We start from the raw sequence: 19,280 nt of genomic DNA, 5'->3' as shown, positions 1-19,280 counted from the left end.
AGACTCTGGAAATGTTTTCTGGGAAAGCAAGAAGCAAGTATTCAGGTCGGTGACCCTTGGGACAGAGAGAGAGAGCTGAGAGAGACAGAGATGATGGACACAAGGGCAGACGGACACAGCAATGCCCCACAGCCCTTGCCAGACATTCTCCTGAAACCGAGAAACTTAAAGACGGCCTGAGGCTTCTGGCAGCCCCAAAGGCAGTGTCGTAGGAAACTTCTGGGCCTAGGAGGACAGATGCCACTGAGAGACTTGAAAACAATCTCAAGGCTTCACCAGGATCTGACCCTGAAAAAAGAGTCAAGCACCTCGCCACTGTCCAACCTTAAGGGCCAGATGTTACTTCATACTGAGGCAGGAGCAAGGTTAGGGGACGTCTCTCTGGAGGACAGAGGGTGGAGCAGAGAAGCTCAGAGCTTAGCAGAGGGTGGAGGAACTTTTGGCTCTGGGACCAGCCCTGTCCTTCTGCCCTGAAGTACCTGAAACCTTGTGTTCTTGTTCCATTCCACACTCCCCCACTGCCTAGAGGACCAGGGGTGTGCAGAACTGGGGGGTGTGGGTGGCGGTGCAGGGGAGGAATGAGAGCTGGAGTCTGTAGAGGGCTCTGTCCCAGCCATCTCCTCCGCCAACCTGTTGCTTCGAGAGGCAGAGGGCAGCGGTCCACACTGTTGTGACCTCCAGTGACCCAGAGAAAATTCCCTTTATTACCAGTGAAGCCTTTCTTCTTTTTAGTAGAGAAAAGAACAATCATGTCTTACTTAAGGACGGAGTGTGTGTGTGTGCATGGGTGTGTGTGTGTGCGCGCATGTGTGTGTGAGCATGCCAGCCCACACCAGCACTCCAGTACCAACATCTGCAGGCCTGACCCTTGCTTCCCCAAAGGACCAGTCAGCAGACAGTTCTCTAAGGGAAAAAGTGGTGGGGGTGGGGAGGGAAAGGGTGAGGAGGGAACAAGTGACTATCTTTTCTTTTCCTCTTCCTCCAGGCTCATCTATGCAGCCCTAGGAGCTTCCCAGAACCTCCACACTAGCTCTGCTCAGCTTCCCAGGACAGTAAACTTTCCCACCAGTCCTGGATGTGCCCATAGTTCACTTGGGTGCCCAAGGTAAAGTTCTGGGCCCTTCTATAAACTCACCAAGCATACAGAAGATGGTTTTCTGTGGACTCTGTTAAAATCACACTGGGTATAAAGATCCCCCAAATATACACTTACAGACTCTCTGTGTCCCCCAGCGCCTGCTCCCTGACATATGCATGACACAAACATTTTCTCAAGAGCCATCTGTATCCATCAGAGAAGGTCTCTCAGCCTCTTAAAGAGTGCCTATGTAGGCTGGAACCCCAGTCTTTCCTCCACTGAATGATTATCAATACTTTGGATAAGGCTTTGAAGTCTGGTCATTTGCTATGCCTCCAAGTCCTCAGACTGATCCAAGAGCATGTCCGTACTGGGTTTTAGTCTAACCAAGTGAGGGGAGGGGAGGAAGGGCCACCAAGAGCTGGCTAGATCTTGGGTCTTGAACTCCTCTTCCCAAACAGCTTCCCTTTCGTTGGGGTGAGAAAGATAAATCTAAATACAGGAAATTGCAGCCCAGTCTTGAACACAGGAAAACTGTCCACATTTGCCTCAGTTTAACTTAATCCCCTCACTAGGAAGGATGTGCTAACAAAGGAAAGAACTTGCTGGAAAACAGTAAGTCTGGGTTAAAATTCTCTGTGTCCTTGGCGGTTCAAGGTCATCTCTGGTGTTCTTATGTATCTTTTGCCCTTAACTTTCTTTGGTTTCAGGATTCAGGTAAATACAATGTAAATGTCTAAAACCAGGATGCCTGTTAAAATCGCTGTTCTGTGAGACATGGACCTGGCTTTTGAGAGGAGTTCAAACACCCACTAGAAGAATCCTCTGGTGGGACAAGTGTCTGAAAAAGGAAGCGTCTGACCCAGGAAGGCGGTGGCTCTCTGTCTTCTGTTGAAAGAACTCGCGCGGTCGGCGGCACTTATGAACCCTCTGGAACTTGGCTTTTAACAGAATTGCCTCGACCTTGAAAGTGTTTCTTTGTTACTTTTCAACTGAGGAATTCGTGTCGCATGGCTGTCTGTAATACTTCATGGGCCAGAGCACAAATGTTTTGTGTTTGGTATATATTTATGTGTGTGTTTATTTTTTTTTAAGGTCGGGAAGGAAAGGGAAAAAATCGTTCAAGGATGGGCCCGATGGTCAGTCGGAAAGGTGAGCGACTCTGGCTTTGAAAACGGTTCACACTCTGGGCATTTACTTCCACGCCCTCCCTCGGACTGCAAAGCAGACGATGCAACGGAGTCCCTTTGTATCCGGTTTTATTGCTCTGGACCCCTAGGGTCTCAGAAGAAACGTGCCCTGCTGAGCCGCTCTCGGAGGCGGCCTCTCCAGCGTTCCCATTTCTCCTTCGGGGAGGGGAAAGGTAGGGGAGGAGAGGCCGGCCGCAGAGCACCGGGCACCGGAGTCAGGATCCTGAGCAGCGCCGGGCAGGCGCGCGCCCCTCAACCTCGCGCCGCGCCTGGAGAGGCGCCGCATCGCCTTCCAACCCCAGCGGCACACACTGTGCAAACTCGACCAGAGTCCTGGAAAGGTTCGGCGGCGAGACAGAAGGCCGGAATGGAACCCAGGCCGGAGGCCCGCTCGCTCTCCGGGGGTGGGGGTGGCGAAACCCACCGCCGGAACTGTCCAGGCTGCCCGCAGTTGCTGCGCCACCGCCGGAGGAGCAGCGAGCTCAGTCTGAGACTCGCTCCCGCCGTCTGGGCCGCGGACGCGCCCCGCTAGGGCGTTTTGTGGCTGCGCGGAGAGGCCGCGCGCCACTAGCCCAGTCCCAGGGCGGAAGGGCCCAGTTGGGCGCATCGCGCGCCGGCTGGCGGAGGCCGCCGGGGGCCGCAGGTGCCCCTGGAGCCGCTGGCCCGGCAGGTACTCGCCCGAGGAGCGGGCGGGGAGGGGCGTGAGGAGCCCCGGGCCGCGCGGCCCCGCCTCCCCTTCGCCCCGGGAGCTCCCTTCGGGAGGAAAGCCTCCCCGGCCCCAGCCGGCCTCCCGGCCCCCTCCCCGCCGGCACCCCGCACTTGGTGATTGGCTGGCGCCGCGGGTCCCTGGCACGCGCCTGTGGATGTAGTTATAAGAATCCTCGCGTGCCGGCCCTCAGCTTCAGCCGGTCGCCACAGCCCTCCCCAACGCCGCGCGGGCGCCGTCCAGAGCGCAGCGGCCGCGGGCACTCCAGGGAGGCCGGGGCGGGGGGGGGCGGTCCTCGTTGCCTCCCGTGCCGGACCGGGAGGGCGGGGGCTGCCCGACGAGCCCGAACTGCAGCCGCAAACTTCCAGAGAACACTCCTACCCTAGGCCAGCAGTCCCCCGGGCCCTCGGCGGCGCAGAGCATGGACGCGGTGCTGCTAGAGCACTTCCCCGGGGGCCTGGACGCCTTCCCGTCCTCTTACTTTGACGAGGAGGACTTCTTCACCGACCAGTCTTCTCGGGACCCTCTGGAGGACGGCGATGAGCTACTGGCCGACGAACAGGCCGAGGTGGAGTTCCTCAGCCACCAGCTGCACGAGTACTGCTACCGCGACGAGGCGTGCCTGCTGCTGCAGCCCGCGCCTCCCGCGGCCCCCCACGCACTCGCCCCGCCGCCCCCGGGGGGCCTGGCAGAGCCGGAGGACGGCGGCGGCGGCGGCTACTGCTGCGAGGCGGGGGCGCCCCCCGGCGGCTTCCCCTACTCGCCGGGCTCTCCGCCCTCATGCCTGGCCTACCGGTGCGCCGGGGCGGCCGCGCTGTCCCCCAGGGCGCGGCTGCGTGGCTTGAGCGGGGCGGCGGCTGCGCGGCGGCGGCGGCGGGTGCGCTCCGAGGCGGAGCTGCAGCAGCTGCGGCAGGCTGCCAACGTGCGCGAGCGGCGGCGCATGCAGTCCATCAACGACGCCTTCGAGGGGCTGCGCTCGCACATCCCCACCCTGCCCTACGAAAAGCGCCTCTCCAAGGTGGACACGCTGCGCCTGGCCATCGGCTACATCAACTTCCTCAGCGAGCTGGTGCAGGCAGACCTGCCCCTGCGCGGCGGCGGCGCGGGCGGCGGCAGGGGTCCGGGCAGCGGAGGGCGCCTTGGCGCGGACAGCCCGAGCAGCCAGGCCCAGAAGGTCATCATCTGCCACCGGGGTACTCGTAAGTGCGTCCGCCTCCCAGCTCGTAGCGGGTGGGGGGCGACGGGAACGGGAAGGTCCCGGGGCGGGGGCTGGGTGAACGGACCGACCAGCTGACTGACGGACGGACAGACGGGCGGGTTGTGGGTACCGGCCACCTTGAACTGGAGTTGGCGTTTCTGAGGTTTTTTCCGCCACTCTGACGGCGTCCCAGAGGGTGCGCGTCCAGGATAGACTTGCAACTTCTGGGATTGCGGGATGAGGGCGCTGGGGGCTCGCGGGGTGGAGAAAGAGTGTTGTTCAGAGTAACCAAAGACGCCTGTCTGTCAAAGCGCCCAAAAGGGGATCCCAGAGGACCGGAGGGGCACTGCTGGGAGCAGTTGGACATTCACAATCTTTTTTTTCCTTCTTCTCACCCCCTCAGGGTCCCCCTCCCCCAGCGACCCGGATTATGGCCTCCCTCCCCTTGCGGGACACTCTCTCTCTTGGACTGATGAAAAACAACTCAAAGAACAAAATATTATCCGAACAGCCAAAGTGTGGACCCCAGAGGATCCCAGAAAACTCAACAGCAAGCCTTCCTTCAACAACATAGAAAACGAACCGCCCTTTGAGTTTGTGTCCTGAGAAGTCCCAGACCTGCCTGAGGACGTGATTCTGTGTGCATATTGTACATGTCAATATCTATAATGTAAATGTAACTTAAGAATCACATTTTTCTAATGGCAATCAACTGTTATTTATCTATTTATTATCCTGTCGAGTTAATGAAATAGATGATCTCTTTTTAAATATATAATTTATATAATTTATCCTGATTTTCTTAAAATATGCAATAGTCTATGATCTCCCCCAGCACCTTTGGCAGAACTCTGCATTATTGGAAGAACTCTGACCAGAAAACGTCATGCTAATTTATTGCCAGATGCGGTTTATTTCTAAGCAATGTTAATAAATGCTATTCATACCGTTTTCTAAAAGTTGTTTTATACTTAATGGGTGTAGCTGTATTTTTAAATTAAAGATGAATTAACCTACTTTGTAAAAAGAAGAAAAAACAAAAAACTGAACCAGAGACCCCAAATGGAGCTATACAGTAAGAACCACCTTCTAGATTTAGCTTAAAGGGAGTGGGTTAGAGGATTAGGCCTCCTTTCTCTGGGAGAGCCCTTCATCTGCATCCCAGTCCTAACACCCTAGGAAGCAAATGGGTCATGGAGTATTTGTTGCTCTCATTCTTTCAGATGGGAAAGCTAAGGCTGGGAGACATTTGACTTATCCAAGGTCATGGGCACCCTGCGTAATCACAGTGTATAAAGTGGACACTGTGGGTCCGGTGGCGACAGTGGGCTAACTGGGCTAGTAAAGGGAAGACGCCTTTCTGCTTCCAAGGGCTGGGGAGAAGGGGTTGCTGTTAAGCTGCCCTGTGACCCATCCCTTCTACAGTTACAGCATCAGGTACATGGAACTCAGATATACTCAAAGGAAATGAGAAAAGCCACCAGGTTGAGGCCGGAGACCCCTCTCAGATGTTTCCCAACAAAACCCAGGGTCTTTGAGATAAGACAAGAAAGGCGCATGCCCTCTCTGCCGCTTTTGCAACTGGGTAATTTCTGAAATTGACTCGGTTTTGCCTCCAGCAGAAGCTAGTCCCTTGAGGCAAGCAGCCTGGGGCGAAGGCGAGGCTCCGGCAGAGAGCCGCCCCCTAGCGAAGGGGAGAAGCGCAAGGGCGCAGCGGGGAGCGCCCAGGAAGCTAGGGTTCGGACTAATCTCCGAGGCCGCTACGGGCACCTCCCTGGCCCTCAGGGAGCGCTCGGCTGCGAGCGGGAGTCGGGGCGCCCGGCTCAGAGTGCGGGACCCCGCGCGCGCTCGGACCGCGCGGGTGCGGAGCGGGAGGCGCGGAGCAAGGTCTCGCGCGTCCGGCGCGCTCTTCCTGGCTGATCCACAACGCCGCGCCCCGCAGGCCCTGGGGAACCGAGATGCCACTCCCCGGCCCGCAGCCGCCTGGTCGGCCAAGGTACGATGGCGCATCTCCCTTGGTACCCAAGGCCCTGCCGAGGGACAGTATGTCGGCAGCATGCTAATTGCTTTAACCTAGTTTCAGACCCACCGAGGGGTTCCCCGCGCGCCGCGGGTGCCATGGACGTCATCCAAGAGCAATTAAAGCGAGGCCGCGAGCCCGACCCGCAGCGCGGCCTGGCCAGACGCGCGGAGATTCTGGGTCGCCAAGCTCCCAGGAGGCCCTTGACCATGGACCCTCTCACCCCTTCCAGCCCCACCCGTCCCTCCCCCTAAAAGATGGAGATTTCACACTGGAGGAAGAATTTGGGAACGAGAGAAAATAATTCGATTTTGTCCTGTATTAGGGCCTCATTAAACACGAAAGTTGCTTTTGCACAAGTGCTTCTATCAGGCATGTAATCTCATTACACTCATTAGAAAGTCAAATAGTAGGCAGACTTCAACTTAATTATAAGTTATGTAAGTTCTGTACCGTTTACTTCGGCTGCATAGACCTGCGTTTCAATTGGATTACGGGATGTGGCACTCTGCCCTTCAAACACTACCATCATTGTGATGTGGCACCTTTTATTTTGCGTGCCACTTTTTTTGTGATTCAATGCTTCAACGACACCCTTTAGTGCGGTGCAGATGAAGCGGAAGAGCCAGGCTGAGCATGTAAAACACCAGGGTCTCTATCTTGTCACTCTTCTGTCCTGACTTGGCAAGTCCCTTTAAACACAACCTTCAAAGAGACTGACAGCTTCTTTTTATTTACTCATAATCCATTCATCCTAGTGTAGCAATTCTTTTTTTTTTTTTTAAATGCAGCAGTAGCAGCAGAACAAACATATCATTTCAGAGTCTCCTTTGGCGTCGGAGAGGCCGGAGCTGCGCCCTGCTTGGTGCAGGAGCAGCTCTCCCGGTGGCAGCGCCAGGCTGGAGAGCCTCTGGCCTGGGACAGCTCTGGCCAGTAAATCCAGCCTGGCACTGGAAAGATTGTTGTGGGGGCAGCTTGAGTGGCAGGTATTCAGTGTTTCTTCTAAGTCCAGACTTTTCTTCCAACTTAAACAAAAATGCATATGAAAATAACCCAGTAAGCCAAGCTTCCGGATGGCTGTGGAGAACCTTTGCTTGGCCTTCCTATTCTGAATACTCACCAGCCCCTGCCCTGAAACCCAGCCTGGGACCACCAGGAGAAAGAGTTTAAAGGCCTTCCTGGCTGCCCTTGTCCATTTAGCATAATAAAGAAGCTGCAAGCCCAGAAGGGAGGCCTTTTCTGATCTCCACTGGCAAGCTGGCTGAATCATTCTCTAGTGGCCCAGACTCCATTGCAAGCAGCCATGGGGTGGGGATGGGGGTGGGGGTGGCATACAGAAGAGGGTTTGGTAAAGCCAAAGATTGGAATTTGAGTAGTTTCTCCCTATATCTTAGCACCTCCCACCAGACACACATCCTTAATTCCAGTCCATTCATCCTCCTGGTGTCCACCCCAGGTTCTTAGTCATTCTGCCTTGGTGTCAGAGTGCCTAGGGTTCTAGTCCATAAAAGCCCTTTCTCCCATCCCTCTCGCTCCCCTACATTTCTGGTGAGCGTGGGGGTCAGGGTCTTCTCGGTGTGGGTCTTAAAAGATATTACATGTCACAAAAAGGCAGCTTTCCATTTTCAGAAGCTGGGAGCCAAGGCAGCAAACCTCCGCACTGTTTTTCCATCAGGAGGTTCTTGTGTTGGAGGTGAGGTGAAGTGGGGTGGCTCCTGAGTGGGGGAGGAGGATGGGGACAAGAACAGGGGAGCCCTCTTCCTCATCCTGAACTGGCTGGCCTCTGCAAAGGAGCCCCCTTGTAAAGCCTCTCCCTTCCCAGAGAGGGCACACTATGGATTAATTAAAAGCCCTCATAAAAAAAGTTGAATTCTGGAGCCCATCGGTCACGTAAGGTAGAAAAAAAGTAGGTGGGAAAGAGGGTGAACTCCCCGCCCCTCCTCAGGCTGGGAGCAGGGCGCATAAAGAGCCGTGTGGGAACTCCTGTGAAATCGGCTGAGGGTGATTCCCAGGACTGCTCATCTGCCACGACCAGGATTAACGCCCCTCGGTGGAGAGGGTGTGAAGCCTCTTAAATCCATAAACTCATCCCATTTCCATTAATGGGCCTTTGCGGTGGCACCGAGTACCAGCTGCGGGGTTGAACAAACACCAGTTGAGCACTCCCTGGCGAGAACCTCTCTGGGAAGCGCCCTTGCCCTCCCTCTCTCCCTCGCCCTCCCCTCCCACCGCCTCCCAAAGCCTTCTGCAGCCTGTGGGAATGGTCCTAAATAATTCTACAACCAATTGCGTTTTTTGAGATCTGGAACCACTGGGAGGAAGCGATTCCCACGATGGGGATGTGGGGTCTGGCCAACAGGTGTTCGGATTTGGCCCAGGGAGATGGGGAAACCCAGGGAGGGAGACTGGGGCTGCCAGAATGCAGGCCGCTCAGGGCCTCCCGGCTTTACAGGCCGTGGAAGCCGCAGACAATTGCAATGATATCTTTATTGCTAGGTTCATGTCCTGGGCTATAACATATCAATCCCTGTCGTGGTTCTCCAGGGTGCACCTGGTATTTCAAACTTGTTCTTTTTGTGCTTCTGGGTCCTGGGCTGCAGCTGCCTAAAACAAGCAAAGAGAGAGGCCCTTACAATGTCTCCAAGACGTGTTGGCATGGTTTGCCTGTCTTTAATGTACCATTAACTATTGTCTTTAGACAATATGGGAACTGTAAAGCATGACATGTGTTATAATAAAACACATTTTCAATGATACACTTGGACTTGAGGCTGGGGTGCAGAAAACAAACAGGCCCAAATCTTGTTTTGTCTCCCTTGCTAAGCCTACTGGCAATTAAACTTAAGACCACCGTTTCCCCCCCTCCTGATCAGCCAATTAAATTTTATGTCTCCTAATTTTTCACATAGAAAAAAAGTCTCCGTGCTGGCCCCTAAAGACATTGATTTTCTTGCTATCACCTGGCGCTCAGACCTTAGTTCCATTTATCAAGAAGGGAAACGTCAGGCGTTACATAAAGTGACTCTGTTACCATAAGGCTCTCACCATCCTGGCCTATTGTTTTCCCTTGTTAATAACTCATTACCAGGATTTAACAAATCAACCATTACATATGTTTTGTGTCTCCATATTTTGATCCGTACGATTAAGCAGATGTTACGATTGAAAATTGAAAAGTCCAAGGCTACTCTAGTCTGAAAGAAAGAGGGCAGCCTCAAACAACGAGCTAACAATGAGATTCAGAAGATCTTCAGAAAAACATTTACCACCAATAAACAGACTCCAACCTGCTCCATTTCAACCATTGTGTGCTTTGGGGGAATAATTAAGTTTAATAGGAATAGGTCTGGAGGGTTTTCAATGCCAAGACCACAGGTGCGGGGTGGCATGATGAATGATTTGCCTGATTTTTGCCAAGCTCAAGGGCTCTTCTCTTGGACTTTCAAGCAGATAGAAAATATTGTCATTTCTTTTAATTCACAGCATTACTTTCAAGCCGAACAAAGGCCGGGGCCGGGGGGAGGAGGGGGAAGGGCTCGGCTGTAATGAAGCGCCTCGGAGGCGGAGGTGCAGCGGCGGAGGCTGAGGCGGCGGCGGAGCGCGCTGCTGCGTTTGTGCGCAAGCGACTCTCCTGTGCCACACACAAAAGGCCTCCCTTTCCCCACCTTCTGCCGCCTTTCAGCCCTCGGGCCCCCGCCGAGCCGGCTCCCGGGACTCCGGGGGCCTCCTGGTCCCATCCCCAGGGCAACTCGGCCTTTGGGACATCCGCCGCTGCCAAGGCAAACCTCGCCAAACTTTCCCCAAACTCGGCGGGCTGGGGAGGGACCCTGGCCGGAGGCGCGCATGCGCCCAGCCCGCTGCTCTGCGTTCCCAGGGTTCCGGAGAGCTGGGGTGGAGTCGGACCGGAATCCCCCGAGGCCCGCCTAGCCCGTGCTCCCGGGGCAGTCGGGGCTCGGGGGCTGTCTGTCTTCCCTCGAGGCTGGAAGTGGCTGTCCGGCACCGGGCTCTCCGCAGCCCTGCAATCTTTGCGCATGGAAGTCTCCAAGAGGGGCTCCAGGAAGCGGCGAGCAGAGAGGGGTCCGAACGGCCTGAAGGAGGGCAGGAGATGGGATCCAAGGCTTCCTTTGGGGAGACCCGGGGTAATAATGCCCCCTGGCCCGGAGGGAAGCCCTCGGACGGCCGCCTGCAGAGGGTCCCGTGGCCCGGGGCGCAGGCTGCGGCGAGCTGGTTTTGCCTCTGGGCCGAGGCGCTAGCGCCAACAGCGGCAGTGGTCGGGGTGCGGGTTTCTAGCCCGCCCCTACTTTCGGACAACTGAGAATCTCCCCTGCTCCACTGGGGGGTCTTGGGTTTTGGCAGACCCCCGCCGCTTCACGCCAACGCTTTCCCTGGTGGGGGGGTCGGCACCTGTTCCAAACAAGCTGTTGCGCTGACGTCGCTTTGGAGAGGCGCCGGCGCGTTGCTTGGTGGTGGCGGGCTGTGCAGAAGCCCCCAGGCGCCAGGGAAGAATTTAGGGTCCCTGCTAATGAGAGGCACCCTTCCCTGCCTCTCGTGGCACGCGGTGTGCTTTACCCCTGCCTTTGTCCAGGGAAACCAAGGCGTCCCGGGCACTTCTGCATTTGGCCACTCTGGGGACTTCTGTATCTCTTTCTGCGTTGAGTGGTAGGACTTAGACAAAGGTCTGGATTAGGAACACACCATGGACTCATTGAACCCTCCCTTGTTTCCTTCTCGTCCCCCAACCCCTTGCCGCCAGAGAGGACTCTTTAGTCCCCCACACCACTCCCAAGTGCTCCTAGAGAACGGTAGTTCCTTTCCCGCTCCTATCTGGGAGGAACTGGAGCCTGAAACATTCCCACCCTTAGAGTGAATTTTCCTGAATTATTTCTGGTTTTACCGATTTCTTTCCAGCAATTGCACAGGATCCCCTTTAGCTCCTCTCTTGTTTGGGCTACAGTGCCAGCCTATGGAATTGGTTTCCTGGGAGAGGGCTAGCTAGTGGATGTTTCTAGAAGGAGTTTTATTATGAAATCTAGTTGAGCAAGCGTTGTGAAATGGATAGCAACAATGTGTTGGCATTTGGATTTTCAAAAAGTGATGTGGACTCGAATTGAGACGGTCCTGGGAGGTAAAAAAATTATCTCCTGACCTTGGTCAGTGACAAGCTAACTCCAAGTAAAATTTATAAAAGAACCACTTCTCAAGGAAGGACTCTGTGCTGCACCCTCCACCCCCGCCACAACACACACCTAACACTGGTGCATAAATCTAAATACTGGGGTTCAACAGAATGTGTGGAAATAACAAATGTGAGATGTCTTTAAGCAATTATTTGGAAGTTTTTCCATACTTTTGAAAACATTCTTGATGCCTTGGTTCTTTGATGGCTGCTCAATAGACACCACAAGGGGCTGGCTGAACTGTCCCCTCCCCAGCCTTCCTCTTGCGTGCAGTGCTTTCATCCAGTGCTTGAATTGTGTTGTCAAAATTTAGTAGAGGAAGGAGGAGGGGGGCATGAGAACTGGGGAGGAGTTCCTTGAAAAGTCTTGGAAATCGGTATTTTTGCAGGTGTAGAATGTGCCTAATAACCATAGCTAGTGCGTGCTCCCCAATGGCGAGGGTGTGACAGGGACAGCTGGCTCAGTTTTCAGCGTGAAAACACCCCCTCGGTGGACCAAACACAACGACACTGACCTTTCTGCAGGGGGAACAGAGATGTGCCTGTGACTGAATTGGCCATAAAGACGTCTTGCTATGACTTTTGTTCCCCACGAAAGCAAAGAAATATTGCGTTTAATATGAGAAGTACTGTTCACAGCTTTTCTGTGCCCCTTAAGAAATATTACAGTGCTGATTTACTGGCCTTCTTCCTCTGAGTTAGCCCCAAGGCTGGAGGGTGGAGGGGTAGGGTTGGGGTTGGGGGGGGGGGTGAGGACCGAGGAGGAGGCTGCAGAGGGAGTGCGGTAAATTGCCTGTTTCCAAAGTTTTCCCTTCGCAGCAGCAAATTTATCAATCTTTTCATCTGACAATACTTTGAAATATATCATTGTCATCCACACTTGTTTGATAGATTATCTGCAGGCACACAGCCTTTTTCAAGGTCAAGTTGAAGATTCTTGTTTGCTGTTTAACTGGGTTGTTTAAAAACTCAGAACAATGCCTGCCTGTTAAATTTTCACTTGTTCTCATGGGGCATTCCAAAGCAAGTTTTCCTATTGACCGGATGTTGGGATATTGCATCCCTTTGAGCTTCTAAATTCGGCAACCAGGGCTTGGCAATGAAATCAACAGAAGAAGAAATGAAATTTAACCTTAGCATTTGCAGACACCAGGGAGATTGAACCATCTTTCACATCTCCTCAAAGTGTGTGCTAATTTTGCTCTGCGTGTCGCGGGCTGGTTATAGCCACACATCTATTCAACTTTCTGCCTTTATTACAGTGGAAGCTGCACATACACTCTCCTAAAGTAGAAGCACAAAGAAATGGCGGACACTCTGTCAGCACATAACCTGTTGCTCTAAGGACATTTTATAAAAAAAAAATCACCCTCTAAATCATCATGTTTCATGGACATATTTATTTATGCTTTTAATGGAGACAGACTTCACAGTTTCCACTATATCTGCGATGATTGATTTTTTTTATTCAGCCAACTTTTATTTACCTTGCAAAAATGTTCTGGACCAATGTGATAAATTACAGATATGCAAATTTCTTTGAATGGTGTCGTAAGTGTGTCTAGCTGGAGCTGAATAACGCCTTGCAAGTCAGTCTGTGCGCGCTCAGGACCCCAGGGAGCTGATCAAAGCACCCATTCTCTTTCATCCCCGGTATTCTCCTCCAAACTATTTCGATACAATATGTTTCCATGATGCACTTAATGTGCTAGGGACATAGAACTCATTACAACCTAGCTAGTTCTGCCGACCTCTTTGTTCCGAGGCAGAAAGTCAAAGAAAAAAGGAAAAGCGCTGCCAGTTGCCAGCTTTCTGAAATGCTAAAGCATGCGTCATTTTTCACCAGGTCTCGTCTTGATATCCTCAAAAGACAAACTATGAAACCGGCCTCAGCCCTTTCTGGCATTAATTACACTGCTGTCCAGCCGATCTGTTTTTCCTATTATATGCATTTCTCAGCAGGGATTTTTTTTTTTTTTGCAAGAGTAATGCAGCTGCAAGTTAAACTATGAATGCATTTTTATCACTATGGAAAAAATAAGTGAAAAGGCTGCAGAACACACAACTGAAGTTTGTAAAAGGTTTCTGGTAGATAAGATTTAGGGTGGAACTTAGAAGGTTTGCACAACTTCTGTAAAACCTGAAATTGATTAAGAGCCTCACAGGAGTCTTCAGTGCGCCCTCAGTGTTCTGTGGAGTCACTCATTGTGCCATGTGAAATTCCTTTTTGGTACCCAGATAAATCTTGAAGGTGAAACCTTTCGAAGTTTGTCTGAAAATTCTGAAGTGAAACAGTCCATCCTACACCCAAACAGGAGGCTGCTTCCAAGGAATTTCCGTCCAGGATAACAGCCCAGAGAATATAAATTCTATTTCACTTCCTCCGCTTCTTGTAGGGTTGATTGGTTGGTGGAAATGGCTGGCAGCCAGTTCTGGGAAAGCTTCCAGACCTGACTCCGATTAACCCTCTCTGGTGAAACTCTGCTGGAAACCAACTCACCAGCAATTGCCATTAATCTACTTACTAATTAAGCCAATTCATTTCTAAAGGAGAAAAATTCCTTTCTTTAGCCAAACTGATGGGAGGAAATTTGAAAGAAGCGCCAAACTGTGTAACTGTAATTCAGCCAAGGACTGCTAAAACAAGGTGTTGATATATAGCAGCAGATTAAAACAAGTTTCTAGGGCAACACTCCTTTGGAGACGGTGGCAAATAGTGCATAGTAGATGAAGCTCGAATAATGCTTCAGGGCGCTATGCCACCCCGCGTCCTCGTGTTGAAAATACCACGTCTCTCTCCAATTAAATCTGGTGCCTTTTACGCACAAACAAATCGCCTCTGTAGCTTTCTTTTGCACCAGAGTACATCAGCTTTATGTGATAGCCACCACAAGTATATTTCTTGAGACTTAATAACGTCTTTGGAAATCTGTAAGCCAGAGCTTACGATCTTGAAACTGGGCTGCAGACCGGGCCTGACTTGTAGACAAGGGAACCAAAAGAGCTGGTTTGACCATTACGCACGGATGAAAGCAAACCGGCCTTTCAGAAAATGGTGCCTGACATTCGGAAAGAAGAGATGCGTGAATCTTCATCTTGATGCTTACCAAGAAACACAACCCCAAAGAGTTTCCACACTTACTAAAGAATTGTTTGCGGCGTTTAATATATGTCTAGGAGCCCCGCGCCTATGTAAGAGTGGACCTGCTTGGAAGACATTTAAAGTCTCCTTCGAGGTTTTCTGGTACGCCTTTATGGATCAGTTGGTGGATGAGTAAACAGCAAATCACTTTGACTTAGCGTTATACGGCTTCCAGGTGGATTAATTAGAGAGGGAATGACACAGGGTTAGTGCCTCAGGCTTTTAAATTTTAATTGAAGTTCGTTCCTTCCCACCCTAAGGCGCTGGGGCGCCCCACTGAGTCCAGGGAGCGCCCGGATGGATGTGGCGGCGGCTCAGGGTCTGTGCGCCCCGCTCACCACGCACCAGCCAGCGGTTTCTTGAAGGGTTTGGAAAGGTGCGCACAGAGCGCGCACTAAGCGTTCTCTTCAAGTGCGATGCGCCAGTGAGTATGCGGCATCTGAAGACGATACAGTTAGGTTAGAAACGCCTTGAAGACAGTGTCCCTCGTCAGGAGGCAGGCCTTAGGCCAGGGTGGTAAGGGCCCTCTTCCTGCCCCGCGTCCCCCGCTCTGAGCAGCGCAGTGTTCTTTGCCGCTACTCGGGAGCACCCGTGTCCCTCTCTGCGGTGTTCCGGGGCGTCGACTGCTCCTCCTCCGGAGATTCTTCCTCCAGATTTTCTGACCTCACTAAACAGAGGGAGAGATGAAGACAGGTGTCATTTGCTTTACTTACTGTACGTAAACCACTCCCCACACACTTACACTGTTTGCCTCACTTTTAGTGGGTTCTCCAAGGCCTGGCCCCGGCCCGGGGGGCCTCCTCAGTAACCTGGAGGGGAGGGCGGGGGCAGGTCAGTCTGGCGGTCAGCTCCTCCAAGGCCTTTAAAGGAGCGTGTGCCGGTGAAGTTTCCCCTGAGATAGTGTTCCTGCTGTCCCAGACTGGAGAAACGGTGTGAGGTGCCTGTGACCAGGGCCAGTAAATGATCTTCTTCCCGGAGTTACCGCCCTAGAATTAGGAGCCGTTGTAAGAGAATAAAACAAGGCAGGGGTGGACTTGTGTTTGGGTTCAAGGACCTAACTCAGGTTTACATTTCCATTTGTGTTTTCAAACTCTCCTCCTTATGAAATAGAAAATTTTGAGTAAGAAAGAAAATCAACTTGGGGTGGTTCTGAAGCTGGGGATGGGGAGGTTTTGCCCTCCCCACCCCTCACCCCAGGCTGGGCTCTCTGCTCCCTAGGGAGGGACATTTACCTGGTGTGAAAATTGTGATGAAAGCGTTGGGGGTCTGAGACAGGAAAGCCACAACATGGGATGTGATGTTCCAGCTTTGAAGGGGAACAAAGGCCCTGAGCTAATCCCAGTGAAAGCCAGGAGCGTGGAGAAGGCAACAAAGAATTGCAGCCTGCGGTCACCGGTAGGTGTCAATGTGGACACTTACGGCTGGCGGGGGCAGTGGGAGAGGGGAACACAGAGCCGGGCTGTCATTCCAAGGCTTAACATGAACAAAGATAAAAACGTGACAAGCTCAGCTTTCAATGGTTGGGAGGTTCAAAGTGGAGTACTAGGGAGAGTATCTGGGTCAAGTCTTTTCTGAAGCAGGGCTCCTCTTTCTCTCCTCCCATTATCAGCCAGGGAAGTTCTGAGGCCTTCTTCCTGAGGTAACTTTTCTTACTGATAGAATTCTTCAAAATAATGTCTGATTCTACCCACTGCCTAAGGTGAAGAGATGGAGTTTTCAAGACTTCCAGACCTCAGAAACCCAAGTGGCTGTATTAAGACTTATGAACTTGAACATCCTACCTTAACTTTCAGGATAAAGTTCATGGACTCTTGTGTGCACTTCATGAAAAGAAATAACATTTTCTTTTGTGAAACTGTTCATACATGTAGATGAATCGAAAGGTAACATAATTTAAAAAGTATTCATCCAACGAAGAAGTTTCATTAGTAAACCATTGAAGGGATAATGGAGACCTGGGAGAATTAAATATGCCTGTGGTTTCAGATTCCCTATTAGAAATCCAGCAGACAAGACATCAACCAGCATATGAATCTCTTCTAGAATCTGGGAAAGATAATTGGGAATCCTCCACTAATGCAACTGATTAGCAAAGATCATCTTACAGAATGAATAAGTGGAAATGACAACAAATTATGTTTATCCTAAGAACATGGACACATTGTGTTCCTTAAATTCTGATACTAGAACCAAAACACAAGTTTAAAAAAATGATCATATAATAAAATTCTGATTTTCCTTACTTGAAGTAAGCCTCCTAAATAATAATTTTAAAAAAGGATGTAAATATCCTTAAAAGACTAATGACATTTCACAGGTAATGCAATTTAGAAAGAAACACTTCCATGTTTTCTTTTCCAACAATGTGCATTTTTGTAAACTGCTATAAATTGCAATTCAAAAGCACTGCTCTCACCATCCCCAATCATTTTTTATACTGATCAAATGAATGCAGATACTCCCATTTGGGAGGGGCGACATGACATTTCACTTGGCAGTTCTAAACAGGTCACAGACCTTTCACAGACCCTAAGGCAGTGGGAGGGAGTGCTTTACTAAACCGTGTAACCAAATCAAACCAATGGTTACCCCTTTTCAAAACCATTGGAATGGTCTGCACAATGCTATTCACATAGCGGCACAGAAACTGAAAGGATGGTCATCCAATGGAAATTTCTTTCCTTTTGTTTACACTTACAGAGCTCAAAAAGTATACTAGGAGGAAAACAATTACATTTGCTATGATAAAAGTCATAAACACTTAACACGCGCTCTGGCTGGTGTAACCGGCATAGATACGGCCATCCCTTGGTATGTATATATATGCACATGTATGTATGTATATGCATGTATATTTATTGGAGATGTCCCTTTGTTTGAAACCTTAGGCACAAAGACACAACATGGCTGCCCTCAAGATGACCTATTGCTTTCAAGTTGCTTGAACACATCAGAATTTCCATTGTTAAGGTTGATTAATTGAAACTGATAAGTTACCATGAATAAAGATTGTTTTTCTGTTTAATGTGGTGGGCCTGATTTGGTAAATGCCTCATTCATGTAGCTTTGCAGTGCAGCATATGGGCAAGAGTCATTCAGTATCACAAACATATACAATTTATTATGCTTGTATGGGCACAACCAAAAGGCCTTTCTATTTTAATGACAAAGTTTCGATGAAAAATTCCACTTAAAGAGTCACTAGGAACATGATGTGGGATTTTGTTATTTATTCTTAAGAGTTTACATCTCTGAGTTTCTCTGAGTCGTTTTAAAACTATCATATTTAAATACAGTTTTTAAAAAAGATGCAAATGTCCAAATTACACCTTTGCACTAGTCATTGGGAATACAGCAGAATTTATGTTAAATGTTAACAGACAGATGAAGAGAAAGCACCTTTTCATCAGATGCTACCTTGTGTGCTCTGTAATTGATAAAGTGATCTTAAATGTTTCATTGAGGTGCCATCAACAAAAGTTCCCAAGTTTACAAAGAAAATGTGAAGGGTGTTAGCTTCCTGAAGTCTTTTTTCCCTTTAATAAATGAAATCAGAAGACAACATTTAAAAATAATTTAGGGACTATCACATGAAAATACAGCAGATTTATTAATTTGCCCACAATTTCATTACTGTTAGCTTCCTTTCCTTGAAAGCTGATGTCACTTTTCAGACTACATTAAAAACTGTCATGAGTATTTACCAATAAAGGTAAGTTTTAAAATTTTTTCTAGTGATGTTGTACAGAAACATTCATTTTTCATCTCAGCTGTTCACATAATCACCCGAAGAATAATAACGACAACAAAAATCTATGAGAGACTTGCTAATGAACTAAAGAAATGACTGTATCAAACCATCAAAGAGATAGTTACCATATTCAGCCTTTAATGTCTTATCAAATAAATTCTCTGGTCATTCATGTCCATGAAACAGTTCAAGTTCACCCAACATTTCTCAATTAAATTAGATGGGTAATCTCAGTTCAGCTCTTCGGAGAGTAATAAACCACATTGGTCACAGTTGACCACAGCTAGTATGCGATTCATGAAGGGCTGGATGTCCATTGGAAAGCTAATCAGTGCACCGTCACTTGTAAAATTCCCTCCTGCATTTTGAAGCGATAATCTGTATCTAATTTTTAAAGAAAAATTTACTCTTCTTTCACTCTTCTGAGGCCAATTTCTTTTCTGGACCTGAATAGAGATTATTGGTGAACAGTACCAAATAGCTTTGGTATGTGTACAACAAAAACCCACCTCTTTGTAGAACATAACAAATTATGCAATGTTCACAGATGTGCTTTGCATTGTGCCTTTTGTGAGAAAATGAAGGCCCAAGTCAATTCCCACCCCCCTCTTTATGAAAGCCTGGGCTCCCCATGCAATCTGTCCTAATCCTTGGGGAAAAAAAAATCATTATACCTAATATGGAAGCTTCAGACAGTTATCCGAAAACGGATTTTTTTTTCATTTGCACTTTTGGTCTCTGTAATATGCAGAAGTATGAGTTTGAAGTTGCAAGCAAATTTGTCCCTAGAAATAAGCAGGGAAGATTAAAATGTTAACTGCCCCTCTAACCCACATCTGATGTTTAGAGGAAATGCTGTGTTCACATGATCTCATGCTTGAATTTATAGGCCACCAAATAAATAGAGTCATTTTTCAATTACAGTTTGAAAAAATCTACACACTAAAAATATTTTAAATCTTGTTTCTGTATTTGGCTTTTTATGATTTTTATTGAGGAAGAGGTTAATCCTATTACCA

The 19,280-nt window shown here is 49.9% G+C and overlaps 2 protein-coding genes across 2 annotated transcripts in view; one reads left to right on the top strand and one right to left on the bottom strand.

Moving 5' to 3' along the window:
• Nucleotides 1–3,395: 3,395 nt before the first annotated feature.
• On the top strand, nucleotides 3,396–4,778 carry PTF1A (pancreas associated transcription factor 1a). The gene is made up of 2 exons (XM_055424458.2): nucleotides 3,396–4,173; nucleotides 4,576–4,778. Exons 1-2 carry the CDS (start codon nucleotides 3,396–3,398, stop codon nucleotides 4,776–4,778), a joined length of 981 nt encoding a protein of 326 aa, XP_055280433.1.
• A 9,987-nt stretch (nucleotides 4,779–14,765) lies between these two features.
• C15H10orf67 (chromosome 15 C10orf67 homolog) overlaps nucleotides 14,766–19,280 on the bottom strand; it is a 108,714-nt gene continuing 104,199 nt past the window's right edge. Inside the window, exons 17-18 of the mRNA XM_088843666.1 lie at nucleotides 15,090–15,177; nucleotides 14,766–14,949 (exon numbers count right to left, since the gene is read on the bottom strand). Of these exons, the coding sequence (XP_088699792.1) occupies nucleotides 14,766–14,949; nucleotides 15,090–15,177 (272 nt within the window). The remainder of the gene's footprint in view (nucleotides 14,950–15,089; nucleotides 15,178–19,280) is intronic.

The sequence above is a fragment of the Moschus berezovskii genome, chromosome 15, assembly GCF_049115385.1.
Source record: "Moschus berezovskii isolate FMDL1 chromosome 15, NW_MosBer_1.0, whole genome shotgun sequence".
Classification (NCBI taxonomy): Eukaryota; Metazoa; Chordata; class Mammalia; order Artiodactyla; family Moschidae; genus Moschus; species Moschus berezovskii.
This window is presented reverse-complemented; position numbering and strand designations above follow the sequence as displayed.

Bases quoted from the DNA above. Each gene is read 5' to 3' on its own strand.
- PTF1A (XM_055424458.2), top strand. From the start codon at position 3,396: ATGGACGCGGTGCTGCTAGAGCACTTCCCCGGGGGCCTGGACGCCTTC. The intron at 4,174-4,575 runs GTAAGTGCGTCC...TCACCCCCTCAG, and splicing joins CATCTGCCACCGGGGTACTC to GGTCCCCCTCCCCCAGCGAC.